We start from the raw sequence: 26,311 nt of genomic DNA, 5'->3' as shown, positions 1-26,311 counted from the left end.
TTTCCCTCTTTTCCTTTTCTTCTGCTAATAGATGCCCCCTAATTTCCTGCGGGCCTACTGGCAGGAACGGCTCAGGACCAATAGGTCGTATCGTTGCTGCCTCTCTGGCCAGGCTGTCCGCCTTCTCGTTTCCCTCGACTCCCCTGTGGCCAGGAACCCAGGCCAAAAGTAGTTCATTGTGTGCTGCTAGTTGATTCAGCCTTTCAGCCACGCACTCAAGGACTAGTGCTGATTTTATTTCAAATGCCGAGATGGCCTTGAGGGCGGCCTGGCTGTCAGTGAGTATGGCAATTTTCTCATTGGAGTATTTTCGCTGAAGGTTCAGGTCCGCGCACTGGCTTATGGCGAATACCTCCGCTTGAAAAATGCTCGGGTATGCTCCCAGGGGTATTGATATCTTGGCTCTGGGTCCAACGACTCCAGATCCAATCCCCTCTGGGGTCTTCGAGCCATCGGTATACCATACTATACTGTTTAGCTGCTGAATGCTCTCAGTTCTGTTTTCTTCCCACGTACCCTTGTCTCCCAGTTCTAATTTATATCTTTTCTCATATACTATCTGCCTGAGGATATCATCCCTCGGGAGTTGAGATATTGGGATCTTCTCTCTCAATTCCTCCATGTTCCGAGACGATATGACTTTACCTTTGCCCGAGCCCTCCTTGACGATATTAAGGAGGGCTCGCTTGGCTGACTGCTCTAGCGATAAATGCAGCGGGGTTAGATCGAGGATAGCTTCCAGCGCTGTTGTGGGGCATGTGCGCATAGCTCCCGTGATGCACACACATGCCAGTCGCTGAAGTTTTGACAGTGCTTGCCTCGTCGTCGCCCGAGTTGTTCTTGATGGCCAGGCTATTGAGCCATATGTTATCATAGGTTTTACTATCATGGTATACATCCATCTTAGCACGTGTGGGCTACAGCCCCATGATTTACCTGCTAGACGTTTGCATACCATGATGGACCTCGTGGCCCTAGTCTTCATGGAGTCGAAGTGTTGTTTCCATAAGAGCTTGGTGTCAAACATGATCCCCAAGTATTTCACTGCGCTTCCATATTCTAGTTCCACGCCATCTATTGTTATTGCTCTCAGGGCTGGTAGGACCCTTCTTCTGGTGAAGGGGATGATGGTTGTCTTAGATGGGTTGATGTTAAGACCCACATAGGCGCACCATTCCCTTGTAATGTTCAATGCTCTTTGTATTATGTCATAGAGCGTACTCTCGAATTTACCCCTTGCAATTATGACGATGTCGTCAGCATATCCTTGGCATCTTATGCCACTGTCTGATAGCTTTTGCAGGAGTTCATCCACTACTAGGCTCCACAAAAGGGGTGACAGGACACCTCCCTAGGGGTACCCTCTCGTGGTAATAACCTTAACTGCGCTGCTGCCTACTTGAGCATCAGCGATTCTTGTACGGAGTAGATTGTCAATCCATCTCTGGATAGGCAACTGAACTCCTCTTCTCTGCAGTGCTATGTTTACGCTTTCGTGAGATGTGTTGTCAAAGGCACCCTCGATATCAAGGAAAGCGCAAAGTACTGTTTCCCCTGTTTGGAACGCCCTCTGTATTTCAGATGTTAACTGGTACAGAGCTGTGTCCGTGGACCTACCCGCTCTGTAGGCATGCTGGCGATAATGTAGGGGCCAGCTCTTGAGGGTGTTCGACCTGATTTCTTGGTATATTATCTTTTCCATTGCCTTCAAGACAAAGGAGGTTAGACTTATTGGTCTGAAGGACTTCGCTTGTGAATAGTCCTTTTTACCTACTTTTGGTATGAATACTACTCTTGCTCTTCTCCACATCGTGGGTATATATCCCAGTGCCAGGCTATCTCTCATGATCCTGGCGAGATGTGGGATGATATGTGTCCCTTGTTGCATTAGCGCCGGGTAGATGCCATCCACCCCCGGAGATTTGTATTTCTCAAAAGATTCCACTGCCCATCTGACTCTGGCTTCACAAAAGAGGGAGTTTGCTAGTTGCCAGTCTGATGGGGTTGGTCTAACTCTGGGGAACACAGGTTCCGGTACTTGCGGTGAGGCCTCAGGAAAATGCGCTTGCAGCAAGGCCTTTGCTCGCTCTTCCACCGTTTCGGTATAGGTACCGTCTGGGAGCCTGATTGCTAGGTTTGTCTGTCTCTGCTCTTTGGCTAGGGCCTTGTGTAGCCTTGCCGCTGCAGGCGTGCTGGAAATTCCCTCTCCTTATTGTACTTAGTTAGATTCTGGGTGTATTCCTCCCAGTTGCCGGTTCTCCTTGCCTCGTTAAAGAGTTTCCTGACTTTCCTCCTTAGCAACGTCAAGTCATAAGACCACCAGGGGGTTGCCTTCTTACCCTTAATCAAGGAGACCCGGCAACTGGAGTTATAGGCATCTATCATTATTTGATTTGCCCTTTCCACCCTGCTCTCTAACTCGGTACAATTGGTACTTCTGCCTTTACTCTTAAGCCTATCTATGTTAGCTTCTATAATACTTTTGTAGCTGTCCTAGTCTGTTTTCCTGGGATTTCTTCTAGGGTTAGTTTGCCCCGATATAGCGCCCAGCTCAAACCTTATGATTCTATGGTCCGAAAGGGGGGGTTCTTCTGAGACCCTCCATCTCGAGATCATATTCTCAGTTAGGTTGTTGCCGAGCGTTATATCAAGGACTTCTGCCCTAGCTCTCGTAACAAACGTCGGTTTACTCCCGACGTTGTATATGCTTAAATCATTACTGGCTATATATTCTAGCAAACACTCATCCCTTTGGTTGGTATCACTGCTGCCCCATTCCGTATTGTGGGAGTTAGCATCGCTTCCTATGATTAGAAGAAGTTTCGCTCTTCTGCAGTGAGCTAGCAGCTTCTGTACGTTATCTGGGGGGACCATGTTGTCGTCCTCCGTGAAGTAGGCTGCGGCTAGCACAATGCTGGAGTCTTCACCATTGACTTCCGCATCTATTTGTACCGCCACCAGATCTCGACTTAAAAACTCTGTAATGCAAAAATAGTTAATATCTGCTTTAAGCATTACACATGCTCTAGGTCTCTGCTGAGAGAGATCCCAAATTACTCTACTGTTACTTACATTAAGGCCCCTCACCTGTCCCTTGTATGCCCAAGGTTCCTGTATGAGGGCTATGCCCAGATCATCCGAGGCAAACCTCCTCGCCAGTACAGCCGAAGCTGCAATGGCGTGGTGGAGGTTGATCTGGGCTATCTGTATGCTTAAGCCGGTCATTTTGGCCCGGCCGGCCTCATCGGGTCGTCGCAATCCGACAGCCCGCTTTCGCTGTCATCCCGCTTGTCCAGTGCCAGCTCTTGGAGGTCCAAGCCCTCAATGAGCTCCTGTGTGGTGGGTATTTGTTGTTCCGTTTGTTTCGCGACCTCATCGCTATTACTCGCTGCGGTAGGAGAGTTTGTAGTCACACGAGCCTTGATGGTGTCGGTGCTCGCATCTGACATGTCCTCGTCCGACATCTTGTCTATGTCGGCTTCCTCGTCCGCCTTGTCTTCCTGCCGCTCACTATTCCCTGGTAGCTTCTGCCTCCAGGGTCTTACTTGGATCAAGCCGTACCTGTAGTGCAGCTTGAAACCATTCCTACGTGTGAGCTGGTAGGATTCTTCATCAATGCCCACGTCGAGACGTAGGCCCGTTTCTTCCGCGCTGCTATTTATAACGCGCCACCTCTGCGTCTTAAGGCCCTCGTTCTGGTTAGCGAGGAGCCGGATCGTAAATTCTCTGGGGCGGTCCGCACTCCTGGGGAGGAACATTGTCACGTTATGCGTGGGCGGTATGTCATCCCCGCGCCTTGTGCATAATTGTGACCCTGTCCTCCCCTCGAGTGTTGGCACTACTTCCTCGAGCCACTTTGCGGTTTTCTCGTCCTCGCAGTCAACGAGGAGGAGCCCTGCTCGGAAGTACACCCCGCAAAATACTAGAGCATGCCCACACCCCCTGAACACTCCATCCATAATTAGTTCCTGGAGATTTGTTAGGTCCTCTTGACTTAGGGCATCCGCCGGGTAGTTCCTGGGCAGCACAGTCACTCGGGTACCCCTGAGGGCGTCCGAGTAGCTCTGCTGTCTTGGTGCTACTTCAGCGGGTGTCGCAGTCGCCCTGTTCAAATTCTCCCGGCGCATGGTTGCCGTGTTCTGCGGAGCATGGGCCCGTTGCTGTAACTGTGTCGATCGATTTATATTTCGTCACTTCACCAGGAAATTGATTTTGAAAGCGATCATAGATTTTGTTAACATGGTCATTTTTGGGAGCTAAGATAGTTCTTTCGCATAGCCAAAAAACAAAAGCATTTAAATTTAAAATTCTTAATTCTGAAATATGAAAAACTTTCTTCTTGATCGAAGGAACCTCGAGCCAAAATTTGGTGATGATCGAAGTATAGCAAACACGTTTTCATAGGGAACGTACACACAGAATTTGATTTTTATAGAAGATGTAGATAGACTGAAGCTAAACAAATTTTTTAACAGCGGCAGATTACTAAACGTCCAAAAGGCATAACAGCTAAACTCAACAATGCAGTCAAACTTTAGGTGTTAAAATAACTTAAGTTTGTACGGCAGCCATAGTTTTTCCCCATTCCACATTTTACTGGAGGTTTTAGGACTTAACGTCACATAGCTCCTTACCAATTTTAATTCTCCTACCATTACGACATCCAGATATATGCAGTATAATATATAATATATTCCAATGGCGGCCACCGTGGTGTGATGGTAGCGTGCTTCGCCTACCACACCGGATGCCCTGGGTTCAAACCCCGGGCAAAGCAACATCAAAAATTTTAGAAATAAGGTTTTTCAATTAGAAGAAAATTTTTCTAAGCAGAGTCGCCCCTCGGCAGTGTTTGGCAAGCACTCCGAGTGTTTTTCTGCCATGAAAAAATCTCAGAAAACTCATCTGCCTTGCAGATGCCGTTCGGAGTCGGCATAAAATCATGTAGGTGCCGTCCGGCCAATTTGTAGGGAAAATCGAGAGGAGAACGACGCAAATTGGAAGAGAAGCCCGGCCTTAGATCTCTTCGGAGGTTATCGCGCCTTACATTTATTTTTTTATTTTTAATATATTCCATTTGTATGGGAGGTGCCACGCCCCCTTTTTCCCAATTCCATATTTTCTTGGTGGTGTTAAGGATTGACCTCAAATAACTCCTTACTGAATTTCAATGTTCTGGCATGTATACCTTCAAAGTTATGCAGTACCAAAGATTCCATTTGAATGGCAGGTTCCACGCCCCCTTTTTCCAAATTCCGCATTTTCTTGGTGGTGTTAGGGATTGACCTCATATAACTCCTTACTGAATTTCAATGTTCTGGTATGTATACCTTCAAAGTTATGCATTACTAAAGATTCCATTTGAATGGGAGGTTCCACGCCCCCTTTTTCCCAAATCCGCCATTTCTTGGTGGTGTTGGGGATTGACCTCATATAACTCCTTACTGAATTTCAATATTCTGGCATGTATACCTTCAAAGTTATGCATTACTAAAGATTCCATTTGTATGGGAGGTGCCACACCCCCTTTCTCCAAATTCCGCATTTTCTTGGTGGTGTTGGGGATTGACCTCATATAACTCCTCATTGAATTTCAATGTTCTGGCATGTATACCTTCAAAGGTATGCAGTACCAAAGATTCCATTTGTATGGGAGGTGCCACGCCCCTTTTATATATCGAAATTATTTTTAGCTAAAATCTTCCCGTTGATCGAAGGAACCCATAACCAAAATTTGGTGATGATTGATGTGTGGGAAATACGTTTCCATAGCGAACACACTCACACACACACACAGAATTTGATTTTTATATATATATGGCTAAACCGATTTGGGATTTCAAAATCAACTAACCATCATCTCTCCTTCCTGTATCTTTCCTAAAAATTTCATGGCAATCTGTCGAGCCGTTCTCGAGTTATGGAGTGACAATCAAAATGTACACTTCTTTTTATATATATAGATATGATGTTATTAAGTATTGTTATTTTTAGTTGAAGTAAGGCAAATTAATGAATAATTGGCAATGTAAACCAAATTTTTATATAAACAAAAATTACACGGTTTGAATGTTGGAACACAAAAAACATATGATTCGAACTTTGGAACATACAAACTGTAACGAATTTTGGGAAATTCCGCTTATTCCAAACCTCCTGCTAACGTTCGAATCGCTAAACTGTTGAATAAATCACTCCAATATTCAGTATTGCAATATGGTCTTTATTTAGTCTAATTGGGAGTAGTACAATTATACTTCAATATCACTTCAAAACAGTGTGTTTAAATCAAACTGATTAGTAATTCCTAAGCTTGCGCTGTTTTTATACTCTCTTGAATCGTCCGCATATTTCCCCAAAGGTCTAAACGTTTCATCTTCTAGAATTGTTGTATGTTCTACTTGGTAATTTTGTTATATGCGTGTGTATGTGTGAGTAAGAACTTCGGCTGATGACTACATGTGTGTGTGTGTCAGATATCTCTTTACTTCGAGCTGCTGGTTATGTTGTGCATGGACTTCTCGTCGCCTTCCATGTATGTGTGTAAATGATTCAATTGATGTGTTCATGTACACAAGAGTGGCAGCTTGCTTAATGTTTTTGTTGTTGTGCCTTTATTTACTAACAGCTTAGTGATGCTAAAATTTGGCACAATACGTATAAAAAAATACGGGCAGCATGAACACTTTTTCGAATCTCAAGCCCGAAAATGCTAAAAAATTAGAGGACTATTTGCTTTCAGGTTCTATCCTTGATACATTGCAAATTTCAACTTCTTGTGCTAGTCCAGGCAATACGTCAGTCTTCCAAATGTTCATCTGAAGTGTGAATATATTTTACGTTACTAAATTAGATGAGTGCTAGTCCTCGTTAGAGGCGACTTTATGTACGTTGCATTGCAGTAAACTTCTCTAAAATATTTACTTAATACATACCAATTGTTCAAAAAAAGTGTAAAAGTACAAAAAAAAAAAAAAAATAAACAAACATATCAAAATTTGAACATGCATTAGGCTGGCCATGCCATTGTCTATCTGCTTTATGGACATAATGTTAGGGTACGCAAGGAATTGTTAGTTAAGTATAAAACTTGCTTTTTATTTTAGAGAAAAAATATAAAGCTACACACGGCGATGGACAGCGAGTAAAGTGGCTTAGAATATAGCCACGGTAAGGCATGCATGTCGTAAGAGACGACGAAAACCCTAAGGCTCTTAAGTTTCAGGGAGTGAAAATTCCGGGAGCAGTTGGTCTTCTACCAGAAGGTGCTAATACTGGAGCGTACCAAATTTATGTTAGCCAGTGTACCACCCTTAGCCGAAACACTTACCATCCTATGTGACCTTTCTCTAATTTTGCCAATGTGAAAACACAAAGTGTAAAGAAAACGGTCCTTGGAGTTTTGGACAAGCGATATAAGATAAGGTTATCGTCAGTTGTAGACGTCTGACATAAGTCCACGTGTCCTAGATGTATGCACTTTTCGCTGTCCTTATATCGATAGTTAAGGTGTGTATACGCCTCTTTGCCAGCCAGAAATTCTTCTGACAGAAATTGGCTTTTTTACTCGGCTCTCACACGTGAGGTTGCGGACAGTTTTTTGGCTCCGAACGACTTGTCAGAAACAAGAAAAGTGAGGTCGCAAAGGCAGAGGGAAGATAACGGTACATATCAACAACCTAAGCGGATTACTGCAGGAACAGTAATGATGACCTGGTAAACATTATTCATCACTGAGAAATACCGTTCCATCTTCCATTCTTTCGGATCATATACCGTTTCAAAAACGACAAAGCGCTGGAATATGACTCTGATATATCACATGAGATGATCTGTATAGCTTTCAGAATATTTAAGGATCTCGTTGTGATATTAAAGGCAAGTATCGAAAGAGATTTCATAATGAGGTCAAACAATTTTATGCAGATATGAAGTTAAAGCTTAGGCACCGGAATAGGAGTGAATAGTTCTCGTTTTCTGAACAACGTGTGATTTTTTTTCCGTCGTCAGCCTAAGCTTGCGTGTGTATCGAAGGCTATAGAAAAACTTGTGGCTTAAGGGTCACCCTAATGTAATTAGAGTCAAAGATGTTTTCTCGTAATCAAAGTTTTATTATTTCGTATATTTTCAGCTAAACGCATCAAAGTTTTTACCGTGGCTACTGAACGTACCGATGGATATTTGCGTTACATTCGCTCAGCCCAGCGTATATATGACATTGAGGTAAGATAAGAAAAAATTTAAATTGATAAAAAAATGAATAACCAGTTAAGAATTAGTAAACACAATTATAGTTTTAAGTATGAAGCATAAAATTTTCGTAAATTAGCTGTTTACGGTAAAAAAATGCGGTCTGATCGGCAAACCTCTTGAGGAGGCGCCTAGCTTCCGCCAAATGTTTTGGTATGAACTATTAATTGCTAAAAGTTCATAATGCCTAGATACCAGGTGCTTCGAAATGTTGTAACAGAAAACATAATATTATTCTTTCTGAAATACCTAGAGGGACTGCTTGAATTTCACAGGCACCAAGTGAATAAATGTTGTGAGTGCACTTCGCGAAATCCGATCGTTCAATTGTTGCCATTTAAGAAAGAATTAAAATTGAATATCGGAGTTGCCTACTTAAAATAGTATCGGCAGTAAGCTCTTAGGCATGATGTAGATCATATACTTGCCAATTAGATACTTTCAATACCATAACTTGCCTGGGATGTCATGCTTTCTTTATTACACGGACTCTTCTTTATTGATTCGTTTTGTAAATTAAAAGTTATACAGATAATGTGACTTCTTGTTGTAATAAGAACCGTAACTCTGTTTAAGTGGTCGCTAAGATGCGCAAAAGGCTGGATGGTTATTCTATCTACATGTAAAAGAGTTGGAATTCAGCTACACTCCTTGGAATACTTTAATAAACCAAGCCCCGGACGGAAGCGTCGGATTACTATGCTACAGATTGCCCAGTGAAGCCCGTTCTTAAAGACAAATACCCGGAACTCGTAGTTGAGACAACTTCCCCATGTAGATGCTCGTCACTCTAGCTGAACTTCGATCTGGATTCTGTAGTGTGTTAAAGTCTTACTTATTCTGAATCAACACTGACATACACAATGTATGTTCTGCTTGTAACGTGTTTCCACATGACACCAACCATCTTTTCAATTGCAATGTGGAACAAACGCCTCTAACACCCTTAACTCTTTGGTTCAATCCTGTTGAAACGCCAAGTTTTCTCGGACTCCCGTTAGAGGAAATTGATAAAAAGGGTAATCGCACCTATTGGATGAGGCGCTGCACTGCTACAACAACAATAACAACGAAATTAGTACAAAAGGTGGACTGTAGTATTTCTGTGGTCCTGTTTAGGGGCTGCATTGTCAAGAACACGTAATATGTTGTTACAGACGTTGCACTCAATGCGTTGCTTGCATGATTAAAGCTAACTAAGTCGGAAATGTTATAGTTGCTACTTGACTAGAGTAGGATTTTAGATCGTGAGGCCACCAGGCAAAAACTTCTCTATAGAAGCTACAGAAAATTCTGTAGGCTCTAAGAGGTCTTGCCAGATACTTTTACCAATCTTCTTGCATACATTTTTACCGTTCTACACTTCTGATGAAAAATAAAGACTGGCTGGGAGGTTTAAGTGGTAAAAAACAACACAGCGATTTTTGGTACAGTGAACAGTTCTGACCGGCTTTAACCTATGATCATTACTTGCTGTAATTTATTGTTTTTTTTTTTTATATTCTGCGAACAAAAGTGAATGCTACTTATTGAATATGCGATTATAAAAGCGATCATCGCCATTTTAAAAATAAAATATCTAGTTGATAAAAATCCAGATGTGTTAAAACGAACCTGTTCGAGTTACTGTTCAAATGTGAATTGGACTCTAACGAGTTGCATCAAGATAATTAATTCAACATAAATTTCTAGCTAGAAATTCAAGCAAATTCTTTTGCAAATTCAATTTTATTAATTAATATTTTAAATAAGACAACAGCGTTGACATTGGGGACGTTCCATGAGGAAGTGAACCTTAATGCGGAGATAATTTTTCTTACAGAACGGGACAGCGTGTGGGTACAAATGTTGTTAAAACCTTAAATTGCACGAAACATATTTAATTTATTCTTTAAATGAGTTTTCAATACCTTTGGTTGCTCCTAAGGTAGAGTGCTGGACCCATATTACGTTTTACGATCAGTGACTGAAAACCATTTTCACTCAAGCGATAACTATGCAACTGTCAAAATATTTCCAAAAGATTATTTCTACCCTTCTTTTGGGTAAATATTTGTGTATTTACCCATTTTTACCATATATAACCAATTTACCGAGTATTTACCCCTTTCCCATCGCTAATTGTATACTATTGGATTCCCGAAATGTTCGTTTATCTAGAAGTATTTAAACTAAACAAGCTACTTCCATATATTTGCAGAGTTTTTATAATTTATGACTTCACTAATGGATAGCGTATTTTTTTTTTGTCCCACCCGTGACAATTATAATACTGTGACGAATATTAGCAACACTAGGGGATACTATCATCTCTAAGCCGATACTAAGCAGTCACTTGTATGTACATAAACAAATCAATCATTATGTCTACACATATGTACATACAGCAGCGGAGAGATACTCCAAAATTATGCAATCCTCAGCAAAGTAGTTCTCACACATACACATGCATATTTCTGAGATACAAAAGTATGCAATCTTCAGCGAACTAGTAAATTCTAGAAGCAGAAACGCCTAGAAGTATGTGAACGAGGAAGCCGAAGAGTATAAAAGCAGCACCAGCTGAGGCATGAGAATCAGTTTGATTTAAGCACGCTATTGGTTGCGAAGTATAGATAAGTGTTATTGTAAGTACTCTAATAAAGACCATTTTGCATCATTGAATAGTGGAGTTATTTATTTAACAGAACGTTAGTAGAAGGTTGCAAATAAGCGGAATTGCACTAAATTCGTAACAATTCTAATTATAATTTGCATATATATTAAGATATTGTGGGTTTTTTAACAACGGCACTGATCGAATGTTAAGTGTCTCAACCTACCTTTTAGGACCTGAAATCTTCAGCTAGTTTTATCAGAATGATATATTGCGTACAAGTGTGCCACCCGTGACGATGGAATATCCCATCTGATTAACAGAGCAAAAGTGATATGGGATTACAAAAAAATTATGCAAAAGCAAGATTAAAATAAATAGAACAACTTATGCCAGTAGTAGAAAAATTTAACCATAATTAGATTAACTAAATGAATAGCAAACTGTCACAAAGATTTTAGGCTATTAAATGCGTTTATCGAATGCCGGATATTGAAATCGTAAATGTATTCTAAGAACAGTTCCAATGGCACCACAAGCACAACAAAAGAACAAACAACAATTGCTTGCCGACAAAGAAAAAACTTGTTTTAGATTTTTCTAAGATCGAGTTTTCTTGTATTATTGAATAATATTTGAATTGATAATTACTAATCTACATAATTTGCAATAATATAATAAATATACAAAAAAAATACTATTCCAGTTTAAACGCATTGAATAAAAAATATTGTTCTTCTGCTCTTGCTAAACGTGCTTTTTCCATTTCTTGGTCAACAAAAATGAAAATTGTTCTTAACAGCGTGTTAAATTATTAAAATTACCATTATTTGATACTATAAAATCAGATTTAGTATTTAAGTAATTAAAAAATTTACTGCGCTAAACTGTTTCCTATTGAATTGTTTTAGGGAAAAAGTATCTCCAGATACAGCACCTAACACTAAAATAGCAGTGACAATTTTTGTAAATTTTTGTCAAACTTCAATGAATTTTATAACTAAAACAATGCAAAAGAATCACAAACACGTTTTCGAAAATTCGAAAAAATTTACGAAAATTTTCAACTTTTTATTTAGAATTTTCCGAACTTCTTGAGTACGCAGTTTTATAGCACCATCATTTTTAATCTAACAAAGTACAAGTTAGAGGTATTTCAGAGTTCGTTTTGATTTTTGATAGTTGCTTCTGAAGCGTTTTTAAATTTGTTTTTCATAAAAAAAAAAAATAAAGCTATGTGCCCATCGTATGGAATAAAAAATAGCGCACTCTTCGGAAAAAATTCTCAAAAATCAATAGTGTGGCAAATATTAGCCGTTCTATACATCACTATGCTGCTACTAAATAAATGCACAGCAACAATAAAGTAAGCAGCCACACTTATGTACATGTACACATTAAAGCAAGCAGCCACACATACACATAACCAGCAGCTTGAAGAAAGAGAAACAATCACACATTACGTTATCATCAACTAAGAGCAGAAGTTGTTACTCACATATACATATGCATATGCATATAGCTAAATAACTAAGTATGAGTTACAACTCTTCCAGAAGGCATGTTCGTGAAAAGTCTAAACCTTAGAAGAAATTCTCGAACGAGGCAACAGAGAGCATGAAATCAGCGCAAGCTGAGGAATAATCAATAAGTTTGATTTTAACACTCTTTAGCGAAGTACGCTATAATTGTAATTGTACTACTCCCAAAGTAGCGTTAATAAAGACCATTTTGCAATACTGAATATTGCAGTTATTTATTTGACAGTTTAGCGATTGGAACGATAGCAGAAGGTACAAAATAAGCAGAACTGCCTAAAATTCTTTACAATACGATAAGTTGCACTTTGTAAGACTAAAGTTAATTGCACTACAAAACTTGTACTAAAAATAGATTTAGAAAGCTTAGGGTAGATTAGGTTGAGCTGGCCGGTGCATGAGAGCCTCACATAGACTAAATGAGTGCATAGTGTTACCAGAAGTTTGTATAACGACCAAACTGAAAGCACCTATCAAAAATCAAGACGCATGTTATAAAATAACTCCGTCTTCTTGGCAAATACTAGACGATTTCTAGGACATATGTCACACGCTGCTTCTAGATTTGACAGCTGTATTACATCTAATAGCTGGAGTCTTAGCCTGACAAGCGCAGGGCACAAAACGTGCTCGATCGTTTCCTCCTCCAACCCGCACTTCCTACATCTGCTATCACTGACCAATCCAAATTTAAGGCATGTGACGCCAGAAGGCAATGTCCAATCATCTTTTTTTATAACTATCTCTCTTTCTTTCGATCAACTTCGTCTCTTTTGCCACATACGACGCCAGCTGAAACAAAAATAAAAGTGCTTCCTGGCATGTCTAGTCGAAGAAGACTATCATAAGCAACATTTCGGGGCCAAACACCGAATCCTAGGCTGTTCAACCCTTATTTTCACCTTTTTTAACCGCAAGTAGCTCAGGTAGCGGTCTCTAATGCTTTCCCTCAAAGAAGATGCTTGCCTCGAGACATTAGTTGTGCCGATAGTTAGTTCCTCAAAGCCCAAGAACCCTTCATGCAAGCTTTGAGCTCCTTTTCGTTGACTTTTTCCACGTTCTTGCCTTTTCGAATAACGCTCATCATCTTGATACACTTGACGTTATGTCACCCCTCCAAGGTATTTATGACCCAAGCTCTAAGTCATGGCGTTCTTTAATCGCATCTCCAGACATGACTCTCTTCAACAAGGGGGAAACGACTACGTTTTGAAAACACTTTCTGTAACAATTTAACGCTTGATGGTACTTGAATGAGGGCATGTACCTGTGACCTTTTTGATAGGGTAGGCAAGCACACTAACCACAAACTAAGATGAGTATTAGAAAAATGAAAATTGTTGTAGAAAACTCGAAGTTCTTTGAAATGCCTGAAATGTTATAATCCATAAATGAACTACGTGATCTCCACTAAGAAATCAAGTCATATTAGTGTCAATATTTCTTTTGATAACTTTACTATATACATATTATAAATCAAAACACTTTAAATTTTGTTTTTTTGTTTTTCCTCCTTCTTTTCATTCATAAATCACCAACTTTAATTAACACACTTTTATTTATGTGCATACTTGAAATCTTATTTTGCAAATGTTGTATTTAACACCCCCGTGTAAGATTCCTTGTAAGAATATCGTAAGCTATTGTTTTTGTAATGGTAAAAATACATAAGTACATATTTACATACTAGTTATGTATTTGCATACCTACCAATTACATACGTATAGCAAGTTTACATATATTATAAGCCTCGTCTAACGGTCTAGGTTGTGGCTCAGCATGCCGGCTTCATATCATCAATAAACAAAAACAGGTTTTTTGGAGACTTATCTTCAGCTAATCCAACAAAACGATCGCCCCACGAGAGCAGTCAAAACAAAACAAAAAAAAACAAGTAAGGAAGGCTAAGTTCGGGTGTAACCGAACATAACATACTCAGTTGAGAGCTATGGAGACAAAATAAGGAAAATCAATCTGGGGTAACCCTGGAATGTGGTTGTATAACATGTGTATCAAATGAAAGGTATTAAAGAGTATTTTAAGAGAGAATAGGCCATAGTTCTATGGATGAACGCCATTTAGGGATATCGCCATAAAGGTAGACCAGGGCTGACTCTAGAATTTGTTTGTACGATATGGGTATCAAATGAAAGGTGTTACTGAGCATTTTAAGAGGGAGTGGGCCTTAGGTCTATCGGTGGACGCCTTTTCGAGATGTCCCTATTAAGGTGGACCAGGGGTGATTCTATAATGTGTTTGTACGATATGGGTATCAAATGAAAGCTGTTAATGAGTATTTTGAAAAGGAGTGATCCTTAGTTCCATAGGTGGACGCCGTTTCGAGATATCGCCATAAAGGTGGACCAGGGGTGTCTCTAGAATGTGTTTGTACGATATGGGAATCAAATGAAAGGTGTTACTGAGCATTTTAAGAGGGAGTGGGCATTAGGTCTATAGGTGGACGCCTTTTCGAGATATCGCCATTAGGGTGGGCCAGGGGTGACTCTAGAATGTTTGTACGGTATGGGTATCAAACGAAAGGTGTTACTGAGCATTTTAAGAGGGAGTGGGCATGAGGTCTATAGGTGGACGCCTTTTCGAGATATCGTCATTAGGGTGGGCCAGGGGTGACTCTAGAATGTGTTTGTACGATATGTGCATCAAACGAAAGGTGTTACTGAGCATTTTAAGAGGGAGTGGGCATTAGGTCTATAGGTGGACGCCCTTTCGAGATATCGCCATTAGGGTGGGCCAGGGGTGACTCCAGAATGTTTGTACGATATGGGTATCAAACGAAAGGTGTTACTGAGCATTTTAAGAGGGAGTGGGCATTAGGTCTATAGGTGGACGCCTTTTCGAGATATCGCCATTAGGGTGGGCCAGGGGTGACTCTAGAATGTGTTTGTACGATATGGGTATCAAATGAAAGGTGGTAAGGAGTATTTTAAAAGGGAGTAATCCTTAGTTCTATAGGTGGACGCCTTTTCGAGATATCGCCATAAAGGTGGACCAAGGGTGACTCTAGAATGTTTGTACGATATGGGTATCAAACGAAAGGTGTTACTGAGCATTTTAAGAGGGAGTGGGCATTAGGTCTATAGGTGGACGCCTTTTCGAGATATCGGCATTAGGGTGGGCCAGGGTGACTCTAGAATGTGTTTGTACGATATGGGTATCAAATGAAAGGTGGTAATGAGTATTTTAAAAGGGAGTAATCCTTAGTTCTATAGGTGGACGCCTTTTCGAGATATCGCCATAAAGCTGGACCAAGGGTGACTCTAGAATGTTTGTACGGTATGGGTATCAAACGAAAGGTGTTACTGAGCATTTTAAGAGAGAGGGGGCATTAGTTCTATAGGTGGACGCCTTTTCGAGATATCGCCATTAGGGTGGGCCAGGTGTGACTCTAGAATGTTTGTACGATATGGGTATCAAACGAAAGGTGTTACTGAGCATTTTAAGAGGGAGTGGGCATTAGGTCTATAGGTGGACGCCTTTTCGAGATATCGCCATTAGGGTGGGACAGGGGTGACTCTAGAATGTTTGTATGATATGGGTATCAAACGAAAGGTGTTACTGAGCATTTTAAGAGGGAGTGTACATTAGGTCTATAGGTGGACGCCTTTTCGAGATATCGCCATTAGGGTGGGCCAGGGGTGACTCTAGAATGTTTGTACGATATGGGTATCAAACGAAAGGTGTTACTGAGCATTTTAAGAGGGAGTGGACATTAGGTCTATAGGTGGACGCCTTTTCGAGATATCGCCATTAGGGTGGGCCAGGGTGACTCTAGAATGTGTTTGTACGATATGGGTATCAAATGAAAGGTGGTAATGAGTATTTTAAAAGGGAGTAATGCTTAGTTCTATAGGGAGTAATGCTTAGTTCTATAGGAAATATCGCCATTAGGGTGGGCCAGGTGTGACTCTAGAATGTTTGTACGATATGGGTATCAAACGAAAGCTGTTACTGAGCATTTTAAGAGGGAGTGGGCATTAGGTCTATAGGTGGACGCCTTTTCGAGATATTGCCATTAGGGTGGGCCAGGGGTGACTCTAGAATGTTTGTACGATATGGGTATCAAACGAAAGGTGTTACTGAGCATTTTAAGAGGGAGTGGACACTAGGTCTATAGGTGGACGCCTTTTCGAGATATCGCCATTAGGGTGGGCCAGGGGTTACTCTAGAATGTTTGTACGATATGGGTATCAAACGAAAGGTGTTACTGAGCATTTTAAGAGAGAGGGGGCATTAGTTCTATAGGTGGACGCCTTTTCGAGATATCGCCATTAGGGTGGGACAGGGGTGACTCTGGTATGTTTTTGTACGATATGGATATCAAATTAAAGGTATTAATGAGGGTTTTAAAAGCGAGTGGCCCTTAGATGTATATGTGAAGGCGTTCTCGTGATATCCACCAAAATGTGGACCAGGTGATCCAGAAAATCATCTGTCGGGTACTGCTAATTTATTTATATATGCAATACCACTAACAGTATTCCTGCCAAGATTCCAAGGGCTGTTGATTTCGCCTTGTAGAACTTTTTCATTTTCTTCTACTTAATATGGTAGGTGTCACACCCATTTTACAAAGATTTTTCCAAAGTTATATTTTGCGTCAACAAACCAATCCAGTTACCATGTTTCATCCCTTTTTTCGTATTTGGTATAGAATTATGGCATTTTTTTCATTTTTCGTAATTTTCGATATCGATAAAGTGGGCGTGGTTATGGTCAGATTTCGCCCATTTTTTATACCAAGAAAAAGTGAGCTCAGGTAAGTGCGTGGGCTAAGTTTAGTAAAGATATATCGGATTTTGCTCAAGTTATTGTGTTAATGGCCGAGCGGAAGGACAGACGGTGGACTGTGTATAAAAACTGGGCGTGGCTTCCATCGATTTCGCCCATTTTCACAGAGAACAGTTACCGTCATAGAATCTATGCTCCTACCAAATTTGAGAAGGATTGGTAAATTTTTGTTCGACTTATGGCAATAAAAGTATTCTAGACAAACTAAATGAAAATGGGCGGAGCCACTACCATTTTGAAATTTTCTTTTATTTTTGTATTTTGTTGCATCATATCATTACTGGAGTTGAATTTTGACTTAATTTACTTATATACAGTAAAGATATTAAATTTTTTGTTAAAATTTGAATTAAAAAAATTTTTTTTTTAAAAAGTGGGCGTGTTCTTAATCCAATTTTGCTAATTTTTATTTAGCACATATAGAGTAATAGTAGTAACGTTCCTGCCAAATTTCATCATGATATCTTCAACGACTGCCAAATTACAGCTTGCAAAACTTTTAAATTACCTTCTTGTAAAAGTGGGCGGGGCCACGCCCATTGTCCAAAATCTTACTAATTTTCTATTCTGCGTCATAACGTCAACCCATCTACCAAGTTTCGTCGCTTTATCTGTCTTTTGTAATGAGTTATCGCACTTTTTCGGTTTTTCGAAATTTTCGATATCGAAAAAGTGGGCGTGGTTATAGTCCGATATCGTTCATTTTAAATAGCGATCTGAGATGAGTGCTCAGGAACCTACATACCAAATTTCATCAAGATACCTCAAAATTTACTCAAGTTATCGTGTTAACGGACGGACGGACGGACGGACGGACGGACGGACATGGCTCAATCAAATTTTTTTTCGATCCTGATTATTTTGATATATGGAAGTCTATATCTATCTCGATTCCTTTATATATGTACAACCAACCGTTATCCAATCAAACTTAATATACTCTGTGAGCTCTGCTCAACTGAGTATAAAAAACAAATTAACAATCAACTATTGAATTTCTGAGCTTGACACTGAAACCCTCTGACTTACTAATTAAGATCGTTTTAACTGATTGGTTAGGGTGTGCCTATTTGCTTAATGACGTTATGTTTGATAGTTTATTTGATAATTAACATGTCCAATGGTTTTTACATATATTTTTTTTTATTATAGAAGTATTATGTTAATATTATGTTAATAGGCTTAGTAGATCTTGCTAGATTTTCGACACCTTTGTAGAACTTGACTTAAAATATATTTTTTTCTTTTCCAATCAATTGCTTATGTAGCAAAAACTTCGAGAACTGCATGCACTAGCTTTTTAATGTATATAACTTATGTTTCATGGTGGGTTTCGTCGAAGGCTGCGGTAGCACTTTTTAATCCAACCACGAGAAGTCACCCATTCCCCTTCGAAATGTATAAACGTTGGTTTGTTGGTGATATTTGGCTCCGGCGTACACACACACGCACCGTGGCGGAGAATTGTATCTAGTTATAATATTGGAGGGGAACTGTAACTATAGATGATTAAATTTTGAATTTGAATTAATGAGTTATCCTACTGTGACGAATATGAGTGACACTAAGTGATACTCACATCCCTAGTCTGATGCTAAGTAAATGAAGTCGGAACAACAATAAACCAGACAGTCACTTGTATCTACATTAACGAATCAATCATTATGTTTACACATATGTACGTACACGCAGCTGAGAAGCAACGAAGAAGAACGACCACATGCATATATCTGAGTTACTCCCGAAAGTATGCAATGAGAGAAGCTATAAAATCGTGCAATTGTAGTTACAGCTGAGAAATTTGATAGCTGATGGCCAACTAGTACATTCTGGAAATGGAAGCGCCTAGAAGATGCGAACGAGAAAAGAGAGTATGAAAGGCAACAACAGTCGAGGCGCAATAATTCAGTTTCGATTAAGCACGCTATCTGTCGGGCAATAGTAGTGTTATTTATTGTGAAGTACTTTAATAAAGGCCATTTTGCATTATTATATTGGAGTTATTTATTCAATAGTTTAGTGATTCGAACTTAGCAGAAGGTTGCAAATAAGAGGATTTGCAGTAAATTCGTTACAATTGGTGTCAGAAGAGGAATTGTTGAATAAATTCCAGAGGACAACAAGGACATGGCAAAGTTCAGTGAATTGAAGATCCAGCAACTGAAGAAGGAGTTGGAGAACCGTGGATTGAATACAACCGGCATTAAACTCGAACTTCAGGCACGACTACGAGAGGCAATGGAATTAGAAGGAATTGACGTGGAAGAGTATGTCTTTCATCTTGATTGCGATGAGACAACAAAATTGGAGGAGAAAAATGAAACCCCGCAGACAACGGCGACCACAGACTTGAACATGATATTGGCTGCAATATCGGCACAAATGTCCGAAATGTCATCACAAATATCCACCAACATGACATCACAACTGGAAGAACAGAAGACATATATGAATCCCAGCAGGACCGCATAACATCCAAAATAGAAAAACAACTAGAATCCCAGGAGAACCGTATAACAGCGAAGATTGAATCACAGGAGACACGTATCTCAGAAATGTCGTCAGAAATAACATCTAAAATTGAAGCACAAGAGGCACGTATATCAGAAATGTCGACACAAATTTCAGCACAGGTATCATCGCAGATCTCTGCACAACTAGAATCGCCTATGGAAGAGAAACTAACGCAGTTTCAGGAAGGGTTCAGTGGTCGACAAGATAAAATGGAGGCCGAGATAGATGCTTTAAAAGATCGTATTCCGGAGTTACAATTGAACCGTCCAATAACGTCAACGTATACTCTGAAGGTAAAATCCTCAACGTTTGATGGTTCTGTTCCTTTCCAGGTATTTAAGCTCCAATTTGAGAAGACGTCGGCAGCGAACAACTGGAATGCTGAAGATAAAGCTGCAGCTCTGTTCGTGGCATTGAAAGGGCCAGCAGCCTACAGACGATTCCCGAAGGAGAGCAGAACAACTATGAAGCATTGATGGCCGCTGTCGAGAGACGATACGGAACTGAGCATAGGAGACAGATATACCAAGTGGAGTTACTGAACCGCTTCCAGAGGCCTGGTGAAATATTGCAAGAGTTTGCGTCGGATGTTGAAAGGCTGGCACATTTAGCGAATGCGGGCGCATCCGTGGAATACACTGAAAGGGTAAAGATTCAGACCTTTATAAATGGCATACGGGACGTAGAAACAAAGCGAGCTACATACGCAAACCCAAAGCCAACATTCGCAGAAACGGTATCACAAGCTCTGATTCAGGAAACAGCGTCGCTTTTGTGTAAGCCAGTTTTCAAAGCACGTCGTGTGGAAGTAGAAAGGCCAGAGTGGGTAGACGCAATATTGGAGGTGCTGAAAGGATCGCAAAAGCGGAGTGGAAGAGTTATCAAATGCTTCAAATGCGGGAAGCCCGGTCACATTGCCCGTCTTGCGATCTTGGTCCTAATAGTTCCAACAATGTGGGTGGCCGTAAACGCAAAGCTGGAGGAGATGAACAACCCCAGCGGAGATGAACAAGAGCGTGTCAGATGTAAAGAACAAAAACTTGCCCCAGCTATTGAATGTTCTGTGATATCTGTGTCGCAAATTGGAAGAAAATCGTCTTGCCGTCGAAGGAAAGCTGGATGGCAAGGAGCGTGTACTGACTGTAGATACGGGCGCATCTCATTCCTTAATCCGATCTGACTTGGTCAACAGGAGAGTAAAACCGTTACTTGGAGCAAGGTTGCGTACGGTCACTGGCGAGTATAACCGTCCAAGGAGAAGTGGTATGTGAGGTATTAATTGGAAAGGTCATGGTTCTACACAAATTCATTGTGGTGGAGATTGTTGATGAAGTCATATTGGGAGTGGACTTCTTAGTTGACCATGAGATCAGGATCGATATGCGGAGAAAGATTATGCGCTATAAGAACCAGGATATACCACTTATCTTTAGTTTGGGGAAAGGGTTCAGCAGTAATCGGGTACTGGTGGAGAAGATTCGACAGAGACCACGAAAGTCAAGGAAAGTAGATCAAGCAAAGGTTGATGGATCGAATGGGCCAAATAAAGCGAAATCAAAAGTACCTGCGAGAGAAACACTGGCATTGAAAAAACCTAATGGACGCACTAAAACGACTGAAATAATTTTCCAGAAAGAATGCAAGGGTGGTTTCAAGCCAGCGCGCACTTCTGTTGGGAAACGTCGGAACGATACTGAGTATGTGAAGCCAATCCGTCAAGAGCAAGCTCTACAAAGTAGTTCATTGGCCAAACAACAGAGTGCGAGGGAACGATCAAGGATAATGAGTAGTAAGATGAAACGCAGGTACGATGAGAACAATAATTCGGAAGGTTTCTTGGAGGGAGATTTGGTACGGTTATACAACTCTCCCCGGCGGAAAGGTGTTCCATCCAAGATTCGGTGCAGTTGGAAAGCCCGAACAAAGTTGTGAAGAAGATCAGTGATACCATCTACCGCATACAAACCACTGGGAAACCACGGAGTAGAAGAGTGGTTCATTTGGAGATGCAGCGTTTAGATCGAGAGATTTGTCTGATCGGGACGATCAGACTTAGGTGGAGGGCAGTGTGACGAATATGAGTGACACTAAGTGATCCCTAGTCTAATGCTAAGTAAATGAAGTCACAACAACAATAAACCAGACAGTCACTTGTATCTACATAAACGAATCAATCATTATGTCTACACATATGTACGTACACGCAGCTGAGAAGCAACGCACGACCACATGCATATATCTGAGTTACTCCCGAAAGTATGCAATGAGAGAAGCTATAAAATCGTGCAATTGTAGTTACAGCAAAGAAATTTGATAGTTGATGGCCAACTAGTAGATTCTGGAAATGAAAGCGCCTAGAAGAGGCGAACGAGGAAATCAGAGAGTATAAAAGGCAACAACAGTCGAGGCGCAATAATTCAGTTTCGATTAAGCACGCTATCTGTCGGGCAATAGTAGAGTTATTTATTGTGAAGTACTTTAATAAAGGCCATTTTGCATTATAGAGTTATTTATTGTGAACTACTTTAATAAAGGCCATTTTGCATTATTAAATATTGGAGTTATTTATTCAACAGTTTAGTGATTCGAACTTAGCAGAAGGTTGCAAATAAGAGGATTTGCAGTAAATTCGTTACAATACAATTGAACAAAAGAAATAATCAAATATGAATACTTTTGATGATCAAAAACTGAAAAGCATTTTTCGATAACTTTTTGGAATCATATTTGAATCAAATGTGCTTAATTTAGGTGATGAAGAATTTATAATCATTTTAAATTCAGCTTTTTGAATCTTTTCTGACTATATATTTGTTGACTGAATAATGAATTTTGTACTCGTTAAAATTTTACTTTTCATTAAAAATCTTATTTTTTTCACATACACACATTTTTTCGATTATGAAAAAATATGTACATATTGTGACGAATATAAGCAGCACTAAGGGATACTATCATCTCTAAGCCGATACTAAGCAGTCACTTGTATCTACATAAACAAATCAATCATTATGTCTACACATATGTACATAAAGCAGGGGAGAGATACTCACAAAAGTATGCAATCTTCAGCGAACTAGTAAATTCTAGAAGGAGAAACGCCTAGAAATGTGCGAACGAGGAAACCGAAGAGTATAAAAGCAACACCAGCTGAGGCATGAGCAATCAGTTTGATTTAAGCACGCTATCAGTTACGAAGTATAAGTGTTATTGTGAAGTATTCTAATACATTTTGCATTATTGAATATTGGAGTTATTTATTCAACAATTTATCGATACGAACGTTAGTAGAAGGTGTAAAATAAGCGGAGTTTCCCTAAATTCGTTACAATATATACAAATTTTATTATTAAGCTTTCTTCAAGACAATATAATGCAAATGCTGTTCGACCGAAGATTTCCCCAACCATTTCTCCACCTTCGGCTTCCCAGAAAATACGTAATAGTTGGACAATACAAAGGTTGTGAGCTATTTGAACCCCAGGTAAGTGAAACTCTCTTGACATATGTACCTGCATATGTCTTCAACATCCTGTACCATATCTTATTTTAAGATATTGACCATCACAGCTGATGTTGGATGTTGTAGTCGCAGGTGTATATCGATCAAGTTTGTTTGCGAGTGACATGTGGTTCAAATAGCTCACTTTCGCATGCTTTCTTCCCCTGATCAAATAACATTACTATGCATCATAATCGCATTTAAAAATTATTAAAAAATCTCAACCAAAACGATTGAAATATGTTCACGAATATTATCAGAAAATGACTGTGAAAAGCAGTCAAATATTACTCTAAAACAATTAAAACTCAATTTTACAATGGTATCAATTATGAATAAAAAGCGTTTCGAAATAGAAATCATAAATGATTATTGAAGAATAATCACATTTAAGGTACATTTTTCTCCCGACGATACATTAATTTTCGAACAGAAAATGCTTTTAAATTTGAACGTTTTTAATCATCTTGGGGTGTGATATTTAAATATTTTTTGATCAAAATTTTCAAAAAATGCTGGCGGGTAACAGCTGATTAATGAAAAGCGTGATAGGCGTAGGATTGATGGACAGCGTCTGACTGCCGTTATAATCGGTTGACAGGCGGCGCAACGGGTGAACGGTGTACTGGTTGACGTACACCTTACGATGGCTGTTGTAATCTGTGAACGGTGAACAGTGATCTGGTTTCGGTGAACGGTGTTTCGGTTGCCGGACACCTTACGGATGTTAGTGTATCGGTTCACAGCGACGGAGTTTTGCAGCAGACTAGTGTCTTATCGATCAGTAGAGGGGCGTTACGATGGTTAAACTGGCGGATGGTGGCGTCGATGACGGATCGATTCCCAACCAAACGGTGGTATGTAGAATCGATATGCGACGAATCGCAGATGACAGTTCGGTGGATGAATGGATGTCGATGGGTAGCATTGCTGATAAGCAAATGACAAATCGGTTTATCGATTTCCATCTAAGCGGTGGTTGGTGAAATGTGTGTCCGGTGTATCGTAGCTGACGAATTGGTGGATGTCGGTGGACGCCCACTTTCCGGACACACTAAAAGTAGTGGGCGACCGAAGTTAACTACTGATCAATGTGGCGGACCTGTGCAAAATAAGGGAATTACGTCTGTTTTGCGATACAGACTTGCTTCATCGTGGGTCGCGCCTTCCATGATCTATCAAATGCTAACTGTTTCTACTTAAGCCTAAGCTTTTACAAACAGTTTAAGAAGTTTGCACACACGCGGTTAAGCGACTGTCGAGCGAATGAAATGCTTGCAAGTGATTACTTGCATTTTTTCTTATATTCTCATTCTCTTGTTGATATGCATGTCGGGTGGTGATACTACTAAAAGCGGCATAACAGTGTTTTTACAAAAAAAAGGCATGAGTACCAAGTACTAGAGAATTTCGATGTGCCAACATACAGGCGTATGTCGCGAAAAGTAATATGTTTAAATTAACCAGAGCTCGTCCAAGGGTTGAAGTTAAACCGCAACAGACGGAACTTTACCAGAAACAGATAATTTCCACCGATACCGACCAGTTGTTCTATTATCGGCTTATTATCGATATCTCGTTGAGACGTGGCTAAACGACATTTTCTTTGATAATTAATATTTCGATTCGAATTTATACAATGTGTTTCGAAAGGACCGTGATTATATTAAAAATGGTCACAGTAGAGGCGGAGGTGTTCTTATAGTAGTTAATCGGAAATTTCGCTCGTCACTCGTGACATTGAAGAATGATGATACACTATTGGATCAGCTCTGCGTGGCAGTAAAAGGCGGTTCAAACATTTTAATCTGCGCTTCTTATATTCCTCCGACAAGCAACGATATGCTATACCGAGCACATGTGGACAATATTTTAGCAGTAGCATCTAGTCATAATAATGATGGTATCTGTGTCATGGGTGACTTCAACTTGGGCAATATTGTTTGGTTTTATATTGATGATAGTAATGAGCTATATGCAAATAACGTAAATAATATATCTGAATCCTACTTGGTTGATAACTTATCCAGTTGCGGCCTTTCTCAGATAAATGGTTTTCGAAATCGGCTTTCTCGCATTTTAGACTTAATTTTTGTCAACGATAATGTACATTTTTCTTTATTTGAATGCCTTGATCCTTTATGTGCTCCTGGTATTCATCATATACCATTCGTTTTAAAGGTCGAATTCTATGAGTTTAATTCGATTCATGATGATGAACAAGTTACTAATTTCTGCTTAAGTCGAATGGATGCCGATATGGTTAACCTTGCAGTTGATGCCATTGACTGGAATTCAATACTTTCCAACGTTGATGTTGCCAACTGCTTTGAAATCTTTAAATATAAGTTAGGAGAGATCTGCGTTAAGCACATCCCAATCCTTAAGAAACCCAGATATAAAATACCTTGGTATACAAAACGATTGTTAAAACCTAAGAATTTAAGAAACAAATATTTCAAGAAGTTTAAATTATCCAAATCTGTTATATATAAAGAGAAATTTCTGTTTTATTCAAGTAAATTTAAATGAACAGGGACTTGAAGCGTAATTATACTCGTAAGTTCGAATCGGATATAAAGCAAAACTCGAAATCATTTTGGAGATATGTCAATTTCAGAAAATCGTGTTCGAGTATACCTTCTGTTGTCTATCTCAATGAGACCAAAGCGCACTCCACTATTGAAGCTGTTAATCTCTTTGCTGATTTCTTCAAGTCAAACTTCGAAGCTGGCACTGACTTTGATCAGGTGTGTTACACGAACATAAATTCCCCAATAAATTTTGGATCGCTAACCCTAACGCTCGCTGATATAGAAGAAGGAATCCGACAACTGAAAATGTCTACTAAAACCGATGTGGATGGGTGGTCTTCATACCTATTAAAAAAATGTTCTGCCCTTGCTTCCCCATTGTTAGTTCTGTTCAATAAATCACTTGAACGGGGAGTGTTTATTGATGCGTGGAAAGTCAGTGCTATCACTCCAGTGTTTAAAAGTGGTAATAAGAACAATATTGCGAATTATCGGCCAATTTCAAAGATATCCTCAGTCTCAAAACTATTTGAGGCTATATTTAAAAATAAAATTTATTTTGCGGTAA

General features: G+C 39.8%; 1 protein-coding gene across 1 annotated transcript in view; it reads left to right on the top strand.

The window, feature by feature from the left end:
- Positions 1 to 26,311, top strand: part of Plod (procollagen lysyl hydroxylase) — a 75,946-nt gene that overhangs the window by 1,467 nt on the left and 48,168 nt on the right. Inside the window, exon 2 of the mRNA XM_067786389.1 lies at positions 8,132 to 8,223. Coding sequence (XP_067642490.1) covers positions 8,132 to 8,223 — 92 coding nt within the window. The remainder of the gene's footprint in view (positions 1 to 8,131; positions 8,224 to 26,311) is intronic.

Source organism: Eurosta solidaginis, chromosome 5 (genome assembly GCF_040869045.1).
Source record: "Eurosta solidaginis isolate ZX-2024a chromosome 5, ASM4086904v1, whole genome shotgun sequence".
Taxonomy (NCBI): domain Eukaryota; kingdom Metazoa; phylum Arthropoda; class Insecta; order Diptera; family Tephritidae; genus Eurosta; species Eurosta solidaginis.
The sequence above is the reverse complement of the archived record's forward strand: the minus strand, read 5'-3'. Positions and strand labels throughout refer to the sequence as shown.